The sequence below is a fragment of the Haemorhous mexicanus genome, chromosome Z (genome assembly GCF_027477595.1).
Source record: "Haemorhous mexicanus isolate bHaeMex1 chromosome Z, bHaeMex1.pri, whole genome shotgun sequence".
NCBI classification, from domain to species: domain Eukaryota; kingdom Metazoa; phylum Chordata; class Aves; order Passeriformes; family Fringillidae; genus Haemorhous; species Haemorhous mexicanus.
Window position 1 is genome coordinate 32,108,946 of NC_082381.1, and position 20,106 is coordinate 32,129,051.

Sequence of the window (20,106 nt, forward strand, 5' to 3'; positions counted from 1 at the left end):
ATCTTCATTTAGGGGGTACAGAGATCATAAGGAATCTGGAAGCTTTCAGCAACTGATGTGGGGAGATTGGTGGTTTTGTTTTGTTTTTTTTTTTTCCAAAATCGTGTCTCTTCTAAAAAAAAAAAAGATTCAACCGCGCCCATAAATTCTTGTAAAACAATAGAGTGAGGAGATGGCCAATTGCTTTCTCATATCTCTCCCTTGTGAGATTACATTTTCCCAAGAAAACAGGGAACTGATTGTGATGGCAGTTGGCTTCAGTAACTTTCCAGCCCCTTCTAGTTCTAATGGCTATAATGTGACTATTTAAAGGTAAACTGGAATCCTGCATGTAGCTCTTCAAGGGACCAGAGTGTGCCCATTTTCAGGGTCTAGCAGAGAGGGATCTAGCCCACTTCATTGTAGAGAGGACAGTGTTAAGAGTAGGGTGGTAAGTTGTACATTGTGTGAGCTCGTATGGTCTCTCTACGATGAGCGTTGGCTGTCTGGTGAGCGCCTACCACAGCTTTCCTTTGCCTTTTGCAGCCATTCTGAGCAGCTGACACTTAAAAGACAGATCAACTCCTCTCCTACTGTTTTTACCCCAGGATTACATTACATGGTAATCTATGGAGAAGTGTTGATAGGCTACATTACCTGCTTTACTTAATGAAAACCCACAAATAAACACCATTTTTCTGTGGGGGGGAGGGTTGCATTGGCAATGTAATTTGATCTCTGAAAAAATAATCTACGTCTTGATTTAGCTGTTAATACTGTTTTGGCTATAATCTATACCCTCATCAGTGTGATTTTCAGTACATGTACTTCTGAGCTTTTTTTTTTTTCTCAGAAGTGCTTTTGAACGTATTACTTCATATACATGAGATGAAGATTCCTGTTTGCATAACCATTTGCAGAAAAAATTTGTTACAACTGCTTTTTATGGAGATCTGGGCAGGTCAGCCAACATTCATGGTTAAGTGGCAAACATCTGTGCTCTGGATATAACAATCTCAAAAGAGATTATAATTATCCAGAAAAATTCTGTAATATGCATTTCACATAAATGAAACGTCTTTTGGGAGGGGAAAGTTTCCTATTTATCTTAAAATCAAATTGCTGTGCAAAACTGTGACTATTACTCAAAAAGTTTCGTCTTAGTAATGTAGTTATTTCCAGTTTGTGAAAAAAAAAGAGACGCCAAAACCCAATAGAACAAGAAAACTTGAATTTGAAAAAAATTTTGAAATAATTATCCATTTTACTATTTTAATCTTTTCATGTTGAATTTTGCACACTGCAGTTGACATTATATTGCAACTTTGTAATTCATATATAGTATTAAATATTATAAGTAAACATGGGATTTCTTTTTATGTCTATAAAAACAAAGGAAGAATATCTCCATACACACTATGTCAAAAAGCTTCCTTTTGCAATTACAATAGTGCTCAGCCTGCGTAGCAAATCAAATTTTCTTAATGTTTAAACTACAAATTGCTGAAGTGACCTCTCTTTTCTTAGTATTCAGTTATACTATTTAGAGTTCTCTTTTCTGATTTTAATGCTGAAATTTATGGGCAAGACACTCCTGAATCAATACCCACTTTTTCTTGTGAGCTTGGGAAATACAGGTGCTGATGTGTATCTTGTAACCATCTGTAAATTTCTACTTGCTAGCACAACACCAGTTTCTGGAGAAACATCCCTTACGGCATTTCTTTCTATTAGGGAGCAAATTGAAAAGAGGCGTCTTATAACTTTGGGATGTACCATAATTACACCGTATCAAACAAAGAAGCAGACTTTAATGATTAAGAATAATGCAATTAAGAAGGTACTTTGCTTGCCCAGCTTTCCCAAGCAATCAGAACTTATTTGCTATTTGTTGTTCTCCCCTGTGGGAAAGTCTTAGTATGGTAGGTGGAGGACAAAGGCAGAGCTTCCTACAGTTACTGTGATTTAGATTTAAATTATTTTTACATGTAAGGCCTTCCACTGTCTACTCTAAAAATCTTAACACTGAAGCTTTTCCTTGGCTTTATGACAAATTAATTCCTATTTCAGTTTGCATTACATATTTGGGTTTTAAATGTGCTTTAATTGTTCACATAAATATGAGCAGAAACAAAACAGCAGCTGGCCTTGTGCATCATATCATACTTTCTACATAGCTTGGGGTTTTTCATTAGGTGTTTTGGTTTCTTAGTGGATATAATTCTGAGGCTTTCCATCAATTCAGGTCATTCTAAGAGAAAAATTGTTTGCTCTTCACACAGTTGTTCTCCAGTTTCTGCTGGCACCTCACGACAACCTAATGCTCTTCATTTGCAAGACATAGGTGGGACATTTTGAAGTACATTTTTTCAGAATTCATTTACTGTTGATTTTTCTGATCAAGATGCTGCTAACGGTGGATGAAAAGTAGTTACATTTAAGTTGTGTGAGGGTTTTCTAATACAGGGAGTATGGTAGTGTAGCTGGAATAAATCAGCTCAAGTAGGGCCCGCATACCACCAACCCTTCTTCTCTTGTGTGAGAATACAAATGCACTAGTTATGCTCCATTACCAAATAGTGTTGAAAAACTACTTGGCTTTCTTGAGCAGGATTTACTATTTTATTTGGGGAATCTATTTCAGTAGCTGGGCTTGGCTAGGGTTCTGAGAAGAAAGTCCCCTGGATGTTGATAGCCTACAGTTAATTAAGGGTTTCTGTGACATGAAAGAACAGCCTTTCCCCATTCCAGAATCACTGAGCTGATGCTTTCAGCTTACTTCACTGACTGGAATGGAGATACTGTGTGGTTTTTTTTTTTCTTTGTTTGTTAGGGGGTCAGTTTATTTCTATGGAGAGTCACAACTGTGTATGGTCTGCTGGCCTACTAAGAGGTTGCAGAAATAAAAGAGACTGAGGCCAACTGGCTTATTACCCCACAAGGCTTTGAGCCAGAGGGGGAATAAGTGCATGGGTCCACAGACATGACATGAGATCAGCTGTTCCTTTCAAGAGAGCTGGTTCTATATCTCAAGGATCTTGATAATTCAGCAATGAAAAAATTATCTCATCCTTGGAATTAAAGTGAGTCTCTTTGCCCAACCAAAAAGCTGTCTCAGTTACAGGCTGCCTAACTTGATTTCAGTGGTATGGACACTCCCAAAGGTACATTTGCTGTGCCATCATATGAGAAACTATTAGGGAAATGTGGAAAGAAAAGCTCAGCACTTTTCTGGGAGGAAGGACTGTGATGAGACAAAGATCTCATTAAGTTTGCTTTGCCATCCACACTGTGATAAGAACTGCTGCCTGCTGTAAGCCCAGGCATTTAACCTCGTCTGAGTACGACAATATATTTAATCCTACAGTTCCAGTATCCTATGACACTGTAATCTATGGTTTATCCCAAAACTAGAACTGAGAGGCTCATGCTACAAAATATGGAAACAGGGAATGAGGCCCTTTAGAAAACAGTATCAAAGAAAACTAATATTTCCTACTCTTTGGAGCTGGGAGAACCTTGGCTGGGGTGTTTTGACTTCCCTACTCATTTCTGATTAGAAGAGCAAGTGCTGAAGAGAAGTACAAGGTGTTTATGTTGTTAGCTAGTTGACTGACTGTTCTCCATCTTGCTTATAGTCAGATACTTCATGTATTCTTGACTAAAATTGTTCTTTACTTATGTTGGGGAGGAATTCTCACCATGGACTACAGACTATTTAAACCTGTGGTGTTTTGCTTTCATTTGCATTCTTGGGATGGTCGGGAGAGAAGCTGGCAGAGTGGGTATTTCTGAGATGCAACTGGAACTCTGCTGTTAATCTAGGGGAAATGAATGTATGTTGTGCACAGAGAAAACTTCTGTAAGATTGAGACTAAGAACTGTAAAATGTCCTTTGGTGGCAGCTTGAGAGGCCATTTTAGAAGGCACAGTTTAAAGTAACTTACCTTTTGTACGTTACCTTTTTGCAACACTTTGTGTTCATTAAAGGAGATGCCTGGATTTATTCTATGAGCAGAACCTCTTGGAATTTTTAGCTGTTCTAAATCTCAGTACGGTTGTTAAATCAGGAAGCAAGTGGACCACATCACTCAAGTTTTCTCAGGAAGCATTTCATGTCTTCCATCTATTCATTAAAGATTCAAATCCTCCGCAGAATCTGTTTACTTGTAACTTGATAGTAGTGTGAATATGTACCTGATTTCCACAGAATGTGAGATATGGTTATTTTCTAGTCTTTCTACTTCTTGTTTCAGTTCTCGTTTTTAGACCTTGTGGGGTTTTACTGCCTTTTTTTCTTTTTTTTTTTTCCTTTTTTTTTCCTTCAAGGGAACCAGTGTAATGGATTTTTCATGAAGAATCATCTAGGATGAAATAGTGTGGTTGTGTTTTGGGAGTAACACCATAACCTTTTGCTGGCACCTCCCTAGCTTGTCACCACAGGATGCATTTTCAAAGCTGTAGATGTGCACAAGCAACTAATTTCTGCTTCAAACGTTTGTTCTACTACTGTGTCACTTCATACCTGCTCAGCAGTCCACCGAGCCCTGACTGACCTAGGGCTTCAGTCTCCCTTAAATCCTAAGTCTCTGATGGAATCAAACAGAGAGCTTCCATAGCGCTCCACTTGTACCCCCTGCTTGAATTTTCCACTTAATTGAGTGGTATGTGCAACAAATGCCAAAATTAATGTTTCTTGCCAAAACAGGGATATGAGCCCTCCTGTGATGTGGGTTGTTGACAACAGCTATAAAAATGTTTGCATTTACATTTGCAGTTGGTGCATAAGAATGTGTGCACTGTTTACTACACAGTAGGCTGCTCCTCAACATCTCATCAGGAAAGCTGCTTTTCAAGTTCTGAAGGTGACAAACAATGGATTCAATGGCAAAAAATCCCCACTTACTAATTGCTGCAGACTCACAGAAAAATAAAAGAAGAAAAGAGAATGGTAGCTAGAATGGAAATACTGCTATATGCTCATATACTGCAGATGAAATTAATCAAAAGAAATATTACATTCGAACTATGAAGAACTTTTCAGTGGGGGTTTCTGAGTAGTTTCATCTAAGCACTTTTACTAAGGGAGTAATTACTATGGTGAGCTGGGCCATGAAGTTGTTTCTGTGAGAATAACTTGTGACCAGCTCAGGGCCTGAGACCCATCAATGTCCTCTGCACTGGCAGCCAGAGAATGGCTACAGAGAGGGAGAGGAGAAATGGGCAGGATGACCTGGCTGCAATCAAGGCGTCTTTGGTCACAGCAAAAAAAATCTGTGTTCTCCAACCCAGGGACTTTTAGAGCACTAAGCTATTGGTAGGCACCATCTGTTGAAGGCTGTACTTTTGCAGTATTCAGTGAAAAGCACTACAGATTTTAACATGGATTCAGTATCTAGTTCCCAGTCATGGCAGGAAATAATCTTCCCCTTCAATCATGTTTGTAGAGAAGTCTTTGTTCCCAGTGAATAGGCCTCTGCAAATCTCCATGAGCAAAACCATTTAGCAAGCAAATAAAGTACTTGGAAATTAGCTCCATAAAGATCCAAAAAGATCTTTTATCAATGTTAAAAAATACAGAGTAAAAGCAAGTCTGTCAATTTTTTTATTCCCCCTAAATAAGTTTCCAAGGTGCTCACCATCTCCTGCAGCAGACAGTAGAAACCATTTCCAATGGGATTACGACTCCCACAGTACCCACTACTGTGGGAGCCCCTAGTGCAAGCCCCTAGTTTACAAAAGACTTGTAAAAGAAAAAAAGCCAAACCAAATTATCTAACCTGTTAGCCAAAAGATGTTAGTACATACATCAAATATTTTTCAGTGCACAGCACGAAAATTTACTGTTAATGGAAAGAACTTACCTGCTCCATGCATTGAAGCATTACAGGAAAGAATCATCACATTTAGTATTACAAGGTACTGTGTTGGGTTTTTGGCAAATTTTTGCTAGGGAAAAATGTCTGAAATGTCAGTATAAACGTTAATGATAAATGTATGCTAGTTCACACTGCTCACTAAGAGACAAAATAAAGCAATTTTTGGTCCTCCTTTTTGAACAGGCTTATTTTGTTAAACTCTGTCTGGCTGTGTTTGGAATGTGGATATCCTGCTATTATTCTCACACTATGGCTCAATCACTGCAAACTCACTATGGCACCTGATCTTGGTTTGTGGCTTGACACCTACTGTGCTCATGTTTCCACCTACCATCATTTCAGTTTGGTAAACAGCAGCAGTCCCATCATACCTTTTTCAGACTGATACAGATATTTTCTGATAGCTGTATGACTTCTGGAAGAAAGCCTTTCTGACTGCTAAAGGAACACAATGAACACCTTTACATCCAGAGAGGTTCTTTGTATTTTGCATCTTTTTAATAAAGACAAGTTTAACTTTAAAAACATAAAATATAGAACTGATGTACTGTCTTCTCTAGTGCACTTTATTTTGTGTTCCACAGAAAAAAACACCATTCTGTTGAGGAAACTCTTAATTGTGTCAAAATGTGAGCCCTCACTTGATTCTAATACCATTCTAAGCACAAAAATAAGGTAGCTGTAAAAGTTCCTGACTTGTTAACAAGGCCTGTTTATTTGGTATCTAAACAACAAATTCTGCTATAGAAATACCTCATGGACTGATTTTATTTGGGCCATGTAACCACTAACTTCTAGGCAAATTCAAGAGTAAGTCTTGTTCTTGAATAGCCTATCATCTATACAGAGCAGGAGATGGAAGACTATGGAATGTCAAAAACTAGAGCTGAAATGGCTTGTTCAAGATCATTAAAGATCTGGCGGTAGACAGAATCAGCACTGAAAATGTGCCCAGTTCTCTTAGGCCCTGTTCATAGAAGTGCCCACAGATCTGAGCTGCTCTAGATTAATACGGTTATACAGGGAATTATGCAAATAAAATTGGTACTAAAAGGATGATTACTCAGTCCTTGTGGGTATTTCCAGTCTTTACCAGGTGCTGCTTTCACAGCATCCTGGACACTTCCCTGTCTTTTCCCAGGTGGGAGCCCAATCCCACACTGTAGCAACAACAAACAAAACCTTGAGTGTTGAGGCTGAACCAAAGCTCGCAGATGTTAAGGGCTCAATCTGTTACTTCCTCAGGAAGGGCAATTGCAATCTGACTCATGCTCTGCCCTCCTCCCCCCCAGGAAAAAGCCTCCTCCTGCTGCCAAGCTCAGCACAGTCAAACCACAATCAGCGATGTTCTCTCTGCAAAACACACCTAGTCGCACCGGGCCTCTCACTGCTGGGCAATTCGCTCTTCTACTGAGCTGCACTCAAACGACATAGACAAACTTCCGAAGCTAAATTAGTTCTGAGGGTATTTTAGTGCTGTGACAGAAAACACCTTCAGCGCATTGGGTTGTTTCTGCGCACAGTCAAGAATATTTCCCCAAGCTTAAAACTTGTGATTTATTGTAGATTATTTATCTGATGCAGTTTCCCTTGGCTGCCTTCAGAAATGGTTTTTTTTTCCCCTGTCGTTTCCAGTAGTTTCCCTGTGGGTGGTACTATGAATGTGGGCACTTAGGGCAGGCTTACCAGAGCACGGGCTCGCTCTAGTGCCCACAGTGTAAGTTGCAGTTGAAGCTTTCAAATCCCTGCAAGCCGAACTGTGTTAGAAAATCATAGACCACTAGTCTCTGTTCCCTCTGTTTCTAAAGGAGTGGATGCTACAGATGATTTGAGGTCAGAAAATATAATTTATTACATTTTGGAAGTCTCCAAATAGCTGTCGCTCAGGAAACTACCACCTTTCTTTAGTGTAGACAGTAAGGCATTTATAGCCAAGAAAATAACCAGGCAGCAAAACCATTTTTTCTATTAGCTCCAAAAATAATCCAAAGTTTACAAGAAAGGTTAATAATGAATTAAAGTTCATCTGTGCAGAGGGAATATGTAGATGATTTCCCGAAAAAATAATTCAGTGCATTTCTTACACAATCCTCTGTTCCCTGAGCTGCCCCTTAGATTTAAGCATTGGCCCTATAAAATGCCAGAACAATTACATTCTGAATAACACTGTCTCACACAACACCTGCAACAATATAATGATTAAGTGTGTATATTCGTACTTAACCCACTGGCTGGTTCAACTAAACACAATGCACTCTGCTACTCTTTGTGCCTCACTCCGTTCTCCTTTGCTTCACCACGGGGTCACTCCCACAGGCCGCAGCTCTTCATGATGGGCTCCAGCTTGGATCCCTCCCACAGCCTGCATTCCTTCAGGAACAGGCTGCTCCAGCCCCCAACGGAGTCACAAGTCCTGCCAGCAAACCTGTTCCAGTGTGAACCTCCATGGGGTGTCTTCTCCACGGGCTCCAGGGAATCTGGAGCTGGACCACCTGCCCTGACTCCTTCTTCACTGGCCTGGGTGTCTGCAGGGCTTTCTCCCTCAGCTTCCCCACTCTTCCACAATTGCTGTAAAACACCTTTTATAATTTCTTAGACACGTTCCCAGAGGCACCACCGGCACCCTATCTGAGGGTCTTTAGCTGTGCCTGGCAGTGGGTCCTTTGGATCCAGTGGGAATGCTGTGCTGGGCCGGGAATGCCTGCAGGCCCTGGGGCGCCTGCACCCAGCACCGCCCTCCGCACCCGGGCAGCCAAAATCCGCGGGGCAAAGCAAGGGCGGTGTATTGCACTTTCACTGCTCAATACAGAGCTCCCAGGGCTCTGGGAAAGCAGTGTTTCCATTGGGAAATTGTAAAACAGAGGGAGAGAAAAATTGCACACCATGAACAAGATTACTGTAAAAGGAGTAACTGTAGATTAACTTTAAACGGAGGCGGGATGCCTTACGCCAGGGTAGCCTGGTCTTGCAATCCAGCCCAGCAATGGCCTCGTTGGGCACACGGACAGGACAGGACAGCCTGCGCCTTCCCATCTTTCACAGCAGCCAGCCTGGGAAAGCAGGGCCAGGCAGGGCGGATCCTGGGCCCGATTGCCTCCATGCTTAGCCCCTCCTTGCCCTCTGCATCCCTTCCTTACCCTTCTCATCCCTTGTCTTCCCCATCTCCTTCCCTCCCCTCTGTTCCCCATCCCTTCCCCACCAATACCTTTCCCTTTCCCATCCCTTCCTCTCCCTTTATTCTTCCTCATCCCTGCCTTTCCCCTCCCCTACCCTTCCTCTCATCTCCTTCTCCCTTCCCTCTCCTCCATTGCCCATCCCTTCCTTTTGCATGGAAAATCACGCTATGAAAAGCCAGTGTCCATAAAGGAGACAGAAGAGTCCTGCAACTTTATTCCAATGAAAGGATAGAGTTCACTGGGGCACACGCCCGCAGGATTTGGTCTCGAGGTTTTGGAGGGTGCAGCCTCCTTTTATCGTAAACTCCAGGTCGCATGTTGCCCTCTTTCTTCCCCCGTCTCCTGAGGTACTAGGAAGGTACAGCCTTCCTGAACCCCCTAGCACATTTCTCTTCTTGAACCTGGCATTTTACCCCAAAGTTCAGAAATACAAGCTTGAGCAGACCCTTATCTATTTCAGGAGTCAAGCTGTTTGGGCTCTGCCACAAACCTGCAGCTTGAAGTTAATAGCGACATTAAGACCGAATTCAAAGACGTTAACACCCATACTTCCGCGCATCGAATTGTTTGTAAAGACATTAGCACACATCTTCCCTATCACTTTCCCCTGCCCATCCCCTCCCCTTCCCTTCCTTTCCCCATCTCTTCCTCTCCCTCCTTTCCTTCCCTCTCCTCATCCCATCCCACCATATCACCCCTTCTTTTGCACAACCCTTCCTCACCCCTCCTTCCCCCTTCCTTCCTATCCCCTCGTTCCCGCCCCTCCATTCCCCACCCCTTCCTTTCCCCTCCCCATCCCTTCCTCTCCGCTTCCTTTCCCCTTCCTCTGCCCATCCCATGGCACACTACAGTTCCCAGCGGGCGGCGCTGCTGGCGCATGCGCCTTGCGGGCGCACCTCCCCGCCCCGTGTTGTCCCTCCCGCGGGCGGGCCGGGGCCGGGCACTGGGACCGGGTCCGGGCAGTGGGGCCGGGCTGCGCGGAGCGGAGAGGAGAGGAGCGATGGCGGCCGCGGGGCTGAGGTTCGACGGGCGGGTGGTGCTGGTGACAGGCGCCGGAGGAGGTGAGCGCCGGCCGGGGTTTCTGCACCCGAGGGAGACGGCGGAACTGCGCGGGGGAAGCCCGGGCGGTGCGGGCTCCGCGGAGCCGCCGCTGCCCGCGGCCCCGGCAGGTGCCCTGGGGGCGGCTGGTCCGGCTTCGGGGGGGAAAGCGGGTTGTTTCCGCAGAGGAGAGAAGCGGGGCTGTGGGGGAGGTGCTGTCCGTGCCGTCCCCGGTCGTGCCAAGGGTGTGCAGGGGTCAGGGCCGTGCCTCCTGCTGCCGTCCGAGGCCGGCCCGGCGCTGCCCACGATGGGAACCCCTCCGAATGTAGGGCATTCTGCTGTTCAAACACACGCGGGGAGCAGCACCGCTGCGCCCCTCTCAGCACTGGATGTCCTCCTCCAAGCGCTGTCCTGGTATCCTGATTCCTTCCACCCGAGCCTCGGACGTAGCGTCTGAGGCGGGTGACCCGTGTGTCTTGGCACAGTGCTGCTGCAGCAGGGCTTTCAAGTGTGCCATCGGTGCTGCAGAAAGCAGCCGCCCTCCTGCTGCTGCCTTCCCGGCCCGCGTTGCTCCCGGGAGCCGGCCTGCGGGCAGGTGGGAGCGGGAGGGAGAGAGCTCTGCCCGCAGCAGGGTTGGCCTGCGCTGTTGGTGGTCTTTTGATCCCTCCGGGGAACGTGCTCTGCCGTGGAATGCTTGGTTTTGCCAGGAAATGTTTTGGTGTTTGTTGTTATGGCGTGGGTTGGTTGGTTGGGGCTTTTTGTTTGTTTCTTCCTCTGATTTTTTTTTTCTTTTTTTTTTTTTTTTCTTTCTCTGCGTCCATGCTTTGACCTTTGCCTACTCTGGTAGTTGACCAAAAATACGGGCTGTCAGTGTGGATGCGTGAGAGGCAAAGTTTGTGTTTGCGACGAGTTCTTTAGGAAACTTGTTTAGCCATACTCTGAAAAGGTTCTGCCCTCCTCACAGTGGAGTTTTACTCTCATTTTGTGGTGCCGCACATAGCCAGAGTAGTAATTTTGGGGTCCTAGATTAAGTGATGTCTTGTGAAGAAGATGTTTTGAAAAGCACTGAACAGTCCATGTACATCACCTGAAAGTGACCAGCGTAATAATAATTGAGACCAGGTTTTTTAATGGTGCTTTTCTGCTTTTTCCAAATCTATATTTGTGGCCTTTGCCCTATATAGTAAGTTTCACTGAAGAACAGGTTAAGACCTTGCGTAATAGCAAAACAAGGTCACTGTGGCAGTAATAAAGCTTCCAAAAAGTATTGCACTGAGTAAAAGTTGCATGTCATAAGTGTGTGTACAGTGACCCTTGTACTTACAGGGTTAGACTGCTTGAAAATGGTTTGTTAATAGAGAAAATTCCCTTTCTATGTTTTATTTCGGCTTTTTAGTGAGTATTGATTAAATTTAAGACAAGATTAAGGGAGGTCTTGTTATTTACAGATTAGTTCTCATTTTACCTTTATTTAATTTACATCACCATAGTTAGATTGTACTACTAATAGCATCGTTTTTCAGCATTGATTTTTTGGATGCTGATGAACAGATCAGAACTGGGAATTTATTTAGACATCTGAATCACTAATTTGTGTAAAAGTGATACCTGTTTTCATATACACACATATCTGAAAAGTGTTTCTTTACACTTTGAGCAGATTCTCTGTGAATTACTGTGTTGGACATTGTTTATGCAACCTATCTTGGTTTTTTTTTAAGGTTAGTTTTGATTCTCAAACGTTCAATCCTTGCTTAGCAGTTGAGAAGATGAGCTCATAAAGCATGGCCTGAGTTTTGTGCACTTCTCAGTGGCTTTTGAAAACAAAACAAAACAAAAAAAGTTTTTCTTGGACTTGGGTTGTATGAGCAGTTGGGTGTATAGGCACCTCACATGTGAAACTCTCAGTTGCAGAGGCCTAAGGGAGTCTTAAGGAAATTTTCAACTTATTGCTGTGAGATTAGTGTGCTTCAAAACAGTATATACAGGTCTTATTCCCCCCCCCCCTTTTTTTTTTTTTTTTGAGAAATTTTGAATGTCCAAGTGAGGTGCAAAGAGGTAGTTTGTATTCTGAGAAACTTCCTTCTGACTGATGATTTTTTGATCATTCCAGCCTCCATTTTTTTGAAATGAATAAAAAAAGAATCAGTGCTATTAATCCCAACAATTTTTGATTGGTACAGTGGATAGTATATCTGTAGATCATTTATTGCAATGAATGCCAAACACCGCTAGAATCTAAGCCAGAGTGAAGGTTCAAGACCCTTGCTTTTGTTTATAATGCAGAAATGACAGTCTTCTCTTAGGACAGGTGAACTATGTATCTGTTTGATTAACTGAGTAATTAGGCAGTCCTTTGTATCCGAATGATTTTGTCAATATATCTTGAGTCACAGTTAAATTTTGTTCAGTTTCTTTTTCAAATCTTAACTTTAACTAGAAAAGTATCTTATTCACTTAGTGTGTAATTAATTAACTTGAAACATACCCTCCTTCTTCAGTGTTACCTTAGGACCTTCAAGGTTCTTCCTTTCAAATATATTTTTCTATCATAAGCACCAACTCAGCAGCATACAGCTTTCCCAGATGCTTCGGTTGAATCCGATAACGAAGAGTAAGCCTGGTTTGTTTGGGTTTTTTTTTCTCTTGACTGGAAGTTTTACTTACTGTTTATGTAGTGTTTGTTTACTTTTATGTTTTGTTCTTATAGAAGATTTTGAGCTCCTGGGGGAAATAATGTTTTACTTTGAACCTGCAAGGTGTTTGTGTTGAATTGGTGCATTTTTCTTGATGTGATTCATTTTTGTGTAGCTTTTGTCTGAATTGTGATCCAGGAAACAAATTCACTCTTGTTTTTAACCCCTTTTTTTTTTTTTTTTTTTAAACTAGGTTTGGGCAGAGCATATGCTCTGGCTTTTGCTGAAAGAGGAGCTTCAGTAGTTGGTAAGTTTTATCTTAACTAACTTGATCTAGACAGTAACCTTTGCTTTTTCACATAGCTTGCATTTGACAGTCCATGCCCTTTTTGTCAGTAACCTTTGTTATTTAATGGTTTTCTGTCTTATCTTTTGCTGTTTAATTTTGCCTCTAAGCTTTATTTTCTTATGCAAGAAGTTGCCCAAGTTTGTCAAAGGGCTTACCTTTGCTGGAAAGCCAGTTGGAGTCAGATAATTTCCTAGATTTAACTTTCATCTATGCATACAAGTCTTTACTGCGATCTGTGACCAGAGAGTGTGTTCTCTTAGGTGAATTCTGCTCAGAAGCTTCCAGTATGACCATTTGAATATGTGAATATGTTGTCTTGTGATGATTTCTCCCAAGAAAGAAGTTACTGAAATGTAACTCAATAGCATTGTTTCTTTCTGAAGCTCATGGGACAGAAGAGCCATCTGGTCTTGGTGTCAGTGCCAAATTGCTGTTAATAATATCTGGTGGTTTTGTAGTTCCTTTGTTGAACCTTAGCAGGGCATATTTAGTTGTGAAAAATGCTGTATCACAAGGCAGTCCTTAAGGTTAAGTTGTATTTTGGGTACTCACCCACTGGCAGTCAGCATTGCCATCTTTAGATTGGCTCTTAGGAAAAATCTATTCACTGCATGGGTTGTCAGGCACTGGAGCCGGCCAGAGAGGTGATTGACTGACCACCCCTGGAAGTATTTAAAAGATGTGTAGATAAGGCACTTAGGGACATGGTTTACTCCTGGACTTGGCAGTGTTATGTTAATGGTTGGACTTACCCTTTCAAGATGTTTCCAACCTAAATGGTTCCGTAATTTTATGATTTTGCTGCCTATGAAGGAATTTGTACAGGTACTGTTGACGAGTTCAAGATTCAATGCTTAAAGAGATTATGGGCAAGACCTTGCTCACTGTTTTTGTTTGTAATTTTCTAATGACAATGCCAATCTCAGTTTACAAAATTTAATGAACATTGGTTTTAATTCTTTGATTAAAAATGAGTGTAGACAACTTCAAAAAAAATCTGTGTGGTTTTTTTCTTATTTTGTTTCTGTTAATTGCCATCTTTGATACTTGCTGTATGGGCATGAATAATTCACATCGAGTTCTTATTTAGCAAAAATTATGTCACTAAAGCAGTCCAGATATTTTGTATTGACTCTCTGTAGATGGTGGTGGCCTTACTTTCCAAAATGATATGAAAAAAATGTATTCTGTTGCCTGACCACAACCAAGCTAATGCTTCTTTATCTCTTGGCCTTATTGTGTAATAACTAAACAGTAAGTTAAGAATTGACTGTAAGGGCAGCTTCTTGTTTCCTTTTGGAAACTTCACCACACTTCAACTTGTCTTGCAGTATTACGTCTACATGCTTGTATTTGTTTCTCTTGTTGTCTTACAAATCTGACTTCAAAGAATTGAGAAACTACTTGTATAAATATTTAGTTTTTTAAAACTCAGGCAGATATGAGGCTCATATCTGCCTTGTCTCTTTAAAACAAGTTCCCTTTTATAAGTTATGGAAATGAAGGTATCTTATATGTTGGGCTTAAAATAATATGAATTCTTGATTTTTTTGTTAGGGGATTTTTTCATTTTTCTATCACACTTGTGAAGTTACTATTTTTAAAGCCAATAATAGCTCAATTCTTTCTTGCATACTCATTTTTTTTCAAATCCATTAGTGCCTGTGCTCAGCCTAAGGAAGTTTGCCACCTCTGAAAATTTTACAAAATATTTAATTAAGTTTTTGTCAGCAAATTGCTATTGAAGTGTGGAATAAGGATATATAAACTTGTCTGTTTTAGAGTTGTAAGGTCTTAACAGGACTGAATGGTTTGTATATGTTTACCACCCAAATTGTTCACTCTTCTTTCCCAGGTGTTGTTCCTGATTCTCTTTCCTTTAATACCAGGGATGTTGCAGACTGAGCAGTTTGCCTGCGCTGCCTATCCTAACACATCACTACACTCAGAAATTTTCCTTAATTCTTTTTACTTGAATTGTGTTGGTTGCATGTTTGGATTGTTAGATCTTGATCTGTTAGCTTGGAGATTTTTGTCTCCATTTTTTGCATCACTGTTAAGGTACTTGTACTTCCTGCTTAAGCTGGACATTTTTTGTGTTTGGTTTGTTTGTGCTTGGTTGTTTTTTCTGGGTTTTTTTTGACATGTCCCTCCTTTTTTGATGCTCACTTCTGGACTTTGGCATTTTTATTTACTCAAAAATTTTCTCCCCCGTGTCTGCATTTCTCTTGAAGTGCTGCACGCAAAGCCTCATCTAGATAAGGGTAATCTTGATCTGGATAATGCAGAGTGATTTTGTGGTGTGTCCTGCAAATCATGTTCCTGTTTACTTTGAGAGTTAAAAAAACAAAGCACAACATGGGTCTATTTCATTTTGTCATGATACAACAGACTTGGCATTGCTGTTTTTCATCAAGACCAGCAAGAATATCCTGCATATTTTGTGGATTTTACTGTGTCTGGCTTCTTGAGGTTAGAAGGCAGAAAGCTGGAATTCACCATAGCAAAAGACTGTTTAGCAGAATATCAGTGTTGCATGTAAATTCAGTCAATTCTGACTTTTTTACAATTCCATTTTGAACCTATTTAAACACCTTTCTACAGTTTTTTGAATATTTTTATCCAAATACAATGTTTTCATGGGATTTTTTGGAAGTGTTTTTGTTCCCCTGGTAGTTCTGTGAAGCTGTGGGATGTGCAGGAGTGCAGCAGAGTGTGGCAACATTACATTCCAGCTGCCATTAGTGACGTGTGCCCCAGTGCAGAGAGCAACCCGGAACAGCTAGCTGTGTGTGTCAGGTGGGCCTGTTACCCCACAGGAGCGGCATCTGAAGCTCCAGAGCAGGCACTTCTCACTTTGTTCGAACCGCTTCATCTCTTCTGTGGTGGTGTTGACTAGTAACAGTTGAGCTACTCTATTAACAGAATTAGTCTTGCCAGTCTTGCTTACGGTTCATGCAGTAGTTAGAGACTTGAATAAATTGCCTGTGATTGGGGTATAATCTAGATCTTTGTCTCTGAGCTACAACACAATTACAGAGATAGCCTGGGCAGGGCGAGCAAGTTGAATATATGGTGGAGGGGCGGAAAAAGTTTCTGTTTTCCATGTTATTTAAAGAAAAAGGGGTAATGTATGTTGCATTGCTTTTAAAAAATATTCATATGTCATACTATTTTTCTGTTGTCATCTGTGGTTCTCAGTAAGATCCAGATGCAACAGGATCTGGATTTATTAATACTCCTTATAACCTCTAGTGTGATAATAATGTAAGAACAGACCATGAAGTCTGAGTGTTAACAACAAAAATTTCATTTCTTTGTCATGCACAGTGAATGATCTTGGAGGTGATTTTAAGGGATATGGCAAAAGCTCCTCAGCTGCTGACAAAGTTGTCGATGAAATCAGAGCAAAAGGAGGGAAAGCAGTACCCAATTACGGTATGTTATTTTTCCAGATGAGTGTAATGCTTTATCTGTAGGAATAGTGGGCATGTTAAATGAAACGTTGATGCTGCTTAGTGAAAGATTACAGCCAGCTTAACTTTACCATGTAAATTAAACAGGTGTGATATCATGTGGAGTGGGGAGACAGATGCTAAAAGCAGGTGCATCAATTGCCTCATTTAATTAAGATTTGTCTACTGATGCCCTTCTCTTTTATCTCATGTTTTAACATTGAAGTATTAAGCAGCCGTTCATCCGCAGTTTTCAGGCGCTAAATGGGAATGGATAGCTCTCGCTTGCTTTGCTTTGTGTTTTTCTTGCAATCACAAATGTTGTGCCATTTAGATTTGCCATGTGGGATTTGCTTTAGGCCACATGCAGATAATGGCTGGATTTAAATTTAGTTTTCACTGAGACCGTGTACAATTTATTTTTCTTAACTCTGTGGAATTAGTTGTTAATATCCTGTAAGTGCAGTGTATCCAGTTAATTTTATTTGAGAATTTATACTTTTTTCTTACAGATTCTGTGGAAGATGGTGAAAAGCTTGTGAAGACAGCCCTTGAGGCTTTTGGGAGGATAGGTACAGTTGCTTAATTCATGTAGAAACTTGTTTGCAAGTGCAAAGCCATTATAAGCAGTGCAATTAACAACCTGTGTATGAAATACTTTGTGACCACAGTAGTACTCACCAACCCCTGATGCCTGTAGTCAGTGAAATCTGACTAAGGGCTTTCAGCTTTTAACCTGAATTATCAACTTTTCTGGTTTTTTGCTTTGTTCTGTTGGGGTATTTTTTTGGTTTTTTTTGTTGTTTTAGCAGAAGTTTAAAGCTTAGTATATAATTTGTATTTTCCTGCCCTTCAGAATTTTGGAACTTCAATAATGGTTAACAATTTCTGTCACAAAGCACAAAGTCTATGAAATGTTATAACTGGCTGCATAGAATTAGCATAAATAATGTTGCTGAAAGCAGCATTTCAAGTTTTGTAAGCTCTTTTGCTTACATAAGGTCAATATGCATTAACAGAAATGAAAAAAAAGAAAACCTTAGGTATTTTATCTAACAAGTAAAGTTCTTTTTAACCATGTGATTTCCACTATTTGAAACCACTTGGTGAGTTTAACTCAGGGTTAAATGGCTTAAAGTACCCATAAACAAAGTCAAAAGGAGCCCAGTTAAATATCTGAGAAGAAATTGTTATGATCCAGGTCACTTTATTGGCTGTAGTTCCTCTAGTTATCATTTGGGCTACTGCAACAGAGGTGGTGGCATAAACTGCATAATCGGGGCATTCTGAAATTCAAAGCAGGCTTCAACACTGTAGAGGATGGCTGCATCCTGCAGATACTGGATTCCTAGGCAGCCAGCACTTCACAGCTATGCCTGCCTTTCAGGCTTTGTCCATTGAGGTCCTTGTCGGGTTGAGACTTGCCTGTCCTGAAGTATTATGTTATAATTTTTGTCCAAGGGTAGAATTCATTAATCAGGACAAGGACCTATAGAATATATGTAATATGATGTATATGTCCCATGTTCTTGTCTGTATATATATGGAAGTGGGAGAAAAATAGAAACAAGCTTGTATTTTATCATTGCATTGAATTAGTTACCTTTTTTTTATTTCAGATATTGTTATAAACAATGCTGGGTGAGTATACCTGTCCTATTTGACTGTGAGCTGTCCCTTTTGTGCAAACAAATGTTGATCTTGCGTTTGTTTTGTTTTCCTAATGTCGTGGTTTAGGATTCTGAGAGACCGTTCCTTTGTTCGGATAAGTGACGAAGATTGGGGTGAGTTGATTTTAAAACTACTTCCAAATGTTCTTTCTATGCAAAAGGTGACATGTACATCCCTCCCACGGGAATAAGAAAGAAAAGACAGGAAAGGCTTACCTTTTGCCCTGCAAGCTTAGTGGAAAGCTGCTTGTGTTCAGAGTGCAAGCCAGGTCTGTGCAGCAACATGGTAGGTATATGTAGTTCCAAAGGGGAAGAAGGACTTTTCTTCCCACTCCTGGTTGCCAAATGCAATAAGAAAAGGAGCTGGGTGAGTTACACACAATAGTTTTTGTGAGCTCAATATTCCTAGTGCCAGCACTGAGTGGCTGAATACTAAACAGGCTTAAAAGACCCAGAACTAAGCAAAGAGGAAAGCAAGCTGATGTGCCAGGGGACAGAAGAAAAAACAAAACCTTCATTGAGATGGTAGGTGATGATAAGTCAGTGGAGGAGACTTTACAAAGACTGTTTTTCTTCTGTACTTTACATAGTCTGTCTTCTGTACTTCCAGTCTGAGTCTGTTGAAGTGCAGGAAATTTGAATGCTTGTGAATTCTGTACAGGAGAGGCCCATTCAAGAGGTAGTATAGGTGGGCAGCTCCTTCATAATCAATGTATGTTCAGGCAAGTACTGAAAAGTGGTCTGTCAAGACCAAAAAAACCCCCAAAACCCAACAAAAAACAGTGTGAAGGGAGTGCATTTTAGTAATGAAGAAGAAACACCGTGCATATCAAGCTGGGAGACAAATCTTGGAATTACTAAACTGATGTTAATTTGTTCCTAGATATAATTCACAGAATTCATTTGAGGGGGTCGTTTCTGGTCACCCGAGCTGCATGGAATCATATGAAAAATCAGAAGTTTGGCAGGTAAAAATGTGTGTTCTGTATTGTATTTTTCAGTAGGGTATAACAGACTGATGCATGCCCAAACAGTGAAGGAGGAATCTTGCATTCTTTTCTTTCACTTTTGTCAGGGTTGAAGCAAAATCAGTGAAAATGTCTTTACAGTTCTGATCCCTGCTCTCTGCTTCCTCAGCCAAATGTTAAAAGGTTTTTTTTTTCCCCAGTATTTAAATGTATTTTTCTGACTCTCCCAAAAGGAAGTTGTAACTATGTAAAAATACCAAATCAGTTAATGAGGACTGGTTAGAAATGTTTGTTACTTGTGTGTTACTGCAAATTTGAGGGACTCTTGTTCTGTTCCTTCTTATTCAAATGACTGGTACATGCAATTCTGCTTGTAGGCCATGGATTTTTTTGTTTGGTGTTTGGTTGTCATGAGTTTTCTTTGTCAGTTTTAGCCCTTTGGACAAATGTACTTGTCTTAAAAGGTATGGGGGTGTTCTTAGTCTGTTTATGGTATGTGTTACTGTTAAATCAAAAATAGTGCAGTGAAATCAGATTTTTTTCCCCATTTTTGTGATTTTATCAAAAACCTTATCAAAGCACTGATTATATTAATCTTAACCATACCCACATGTTGAAAACTGTGTGAGCTGTTTTCTCATCCTGTGACCTGAATAACATTCATTCTCATCCAGGGAAGTGAACTATGAGGATAGCAAAAGTCTTAAGTCTGGGAATTGAAAATTAAATTATTTCTTCAAAAACAGCTTAATTCTAGAGTTGTATCCATTTAGGATAATGTTTCCCATGTCTCTTTTTCTGTATTTGCTCAGATAGCTGTGGTAGTGAGTGCTTCTGCAGTTTATAGATGGACATGTGCCATCTGCAAAATGCCTGCTTTACATAGAGTTTGTAGCTTTTCTTCATCATATTGAACCACTACTTGCAACACTTCTCTTTACTTAGATTAAAAGCAT

The 20,106-nt window shown here is 40.9% G+C and overlaps 1 protein-coding gene across 1 annotated transcript in view; it reads left to right on the plus strand.

The window, feature by feature from the left end:
• Nucleotides 1-9,942: 9,942 nt before the first annotated feature.
• HSD17B4 (hydroxysteroid 17-beta dehydrogenase 4) overlaps nucleotides 9,943-20,106 on the plus strand; it is a 62,981-nt gene continuing 52,817 nt past the window's right edge. Inside the window, exons 1-7 of the mRNA XM_059873628.1 lie at nucleotides 9,943-10,095; nucleotides 12,962-13,015; nucleotides 16,388-16,495; nucleotides 17,025-17,084; nucleotides 18,132-18,153; nucleotides 18,250-18,296; nucleotides 19,066-19,150. Coding sequence (XP_059729611.1) covers nucleotides 10,035-10,095; nucleotides 12,962-13,015; nucleotides 16,388-16,495; nucleotides 17,025-17,084; nucleotides 18,132-18,153; nucleotides 18,250-18,296; nucleotides 19,066-19,150 — 437 coding nt within the window. The 5' untranslated portion in view covers nucleotides 9,943-10,034. The remainder of the gene's footprint in view (nucleotides 10,096-12,961; nucleotides 13,016-16,387; nucleotides 16,496-17,024; nucleotides 17,085-18,131; nucleotides 18,154-18,249; nucleotides 18,297-19,065; nucleotides 19,151-20,106) is intronic.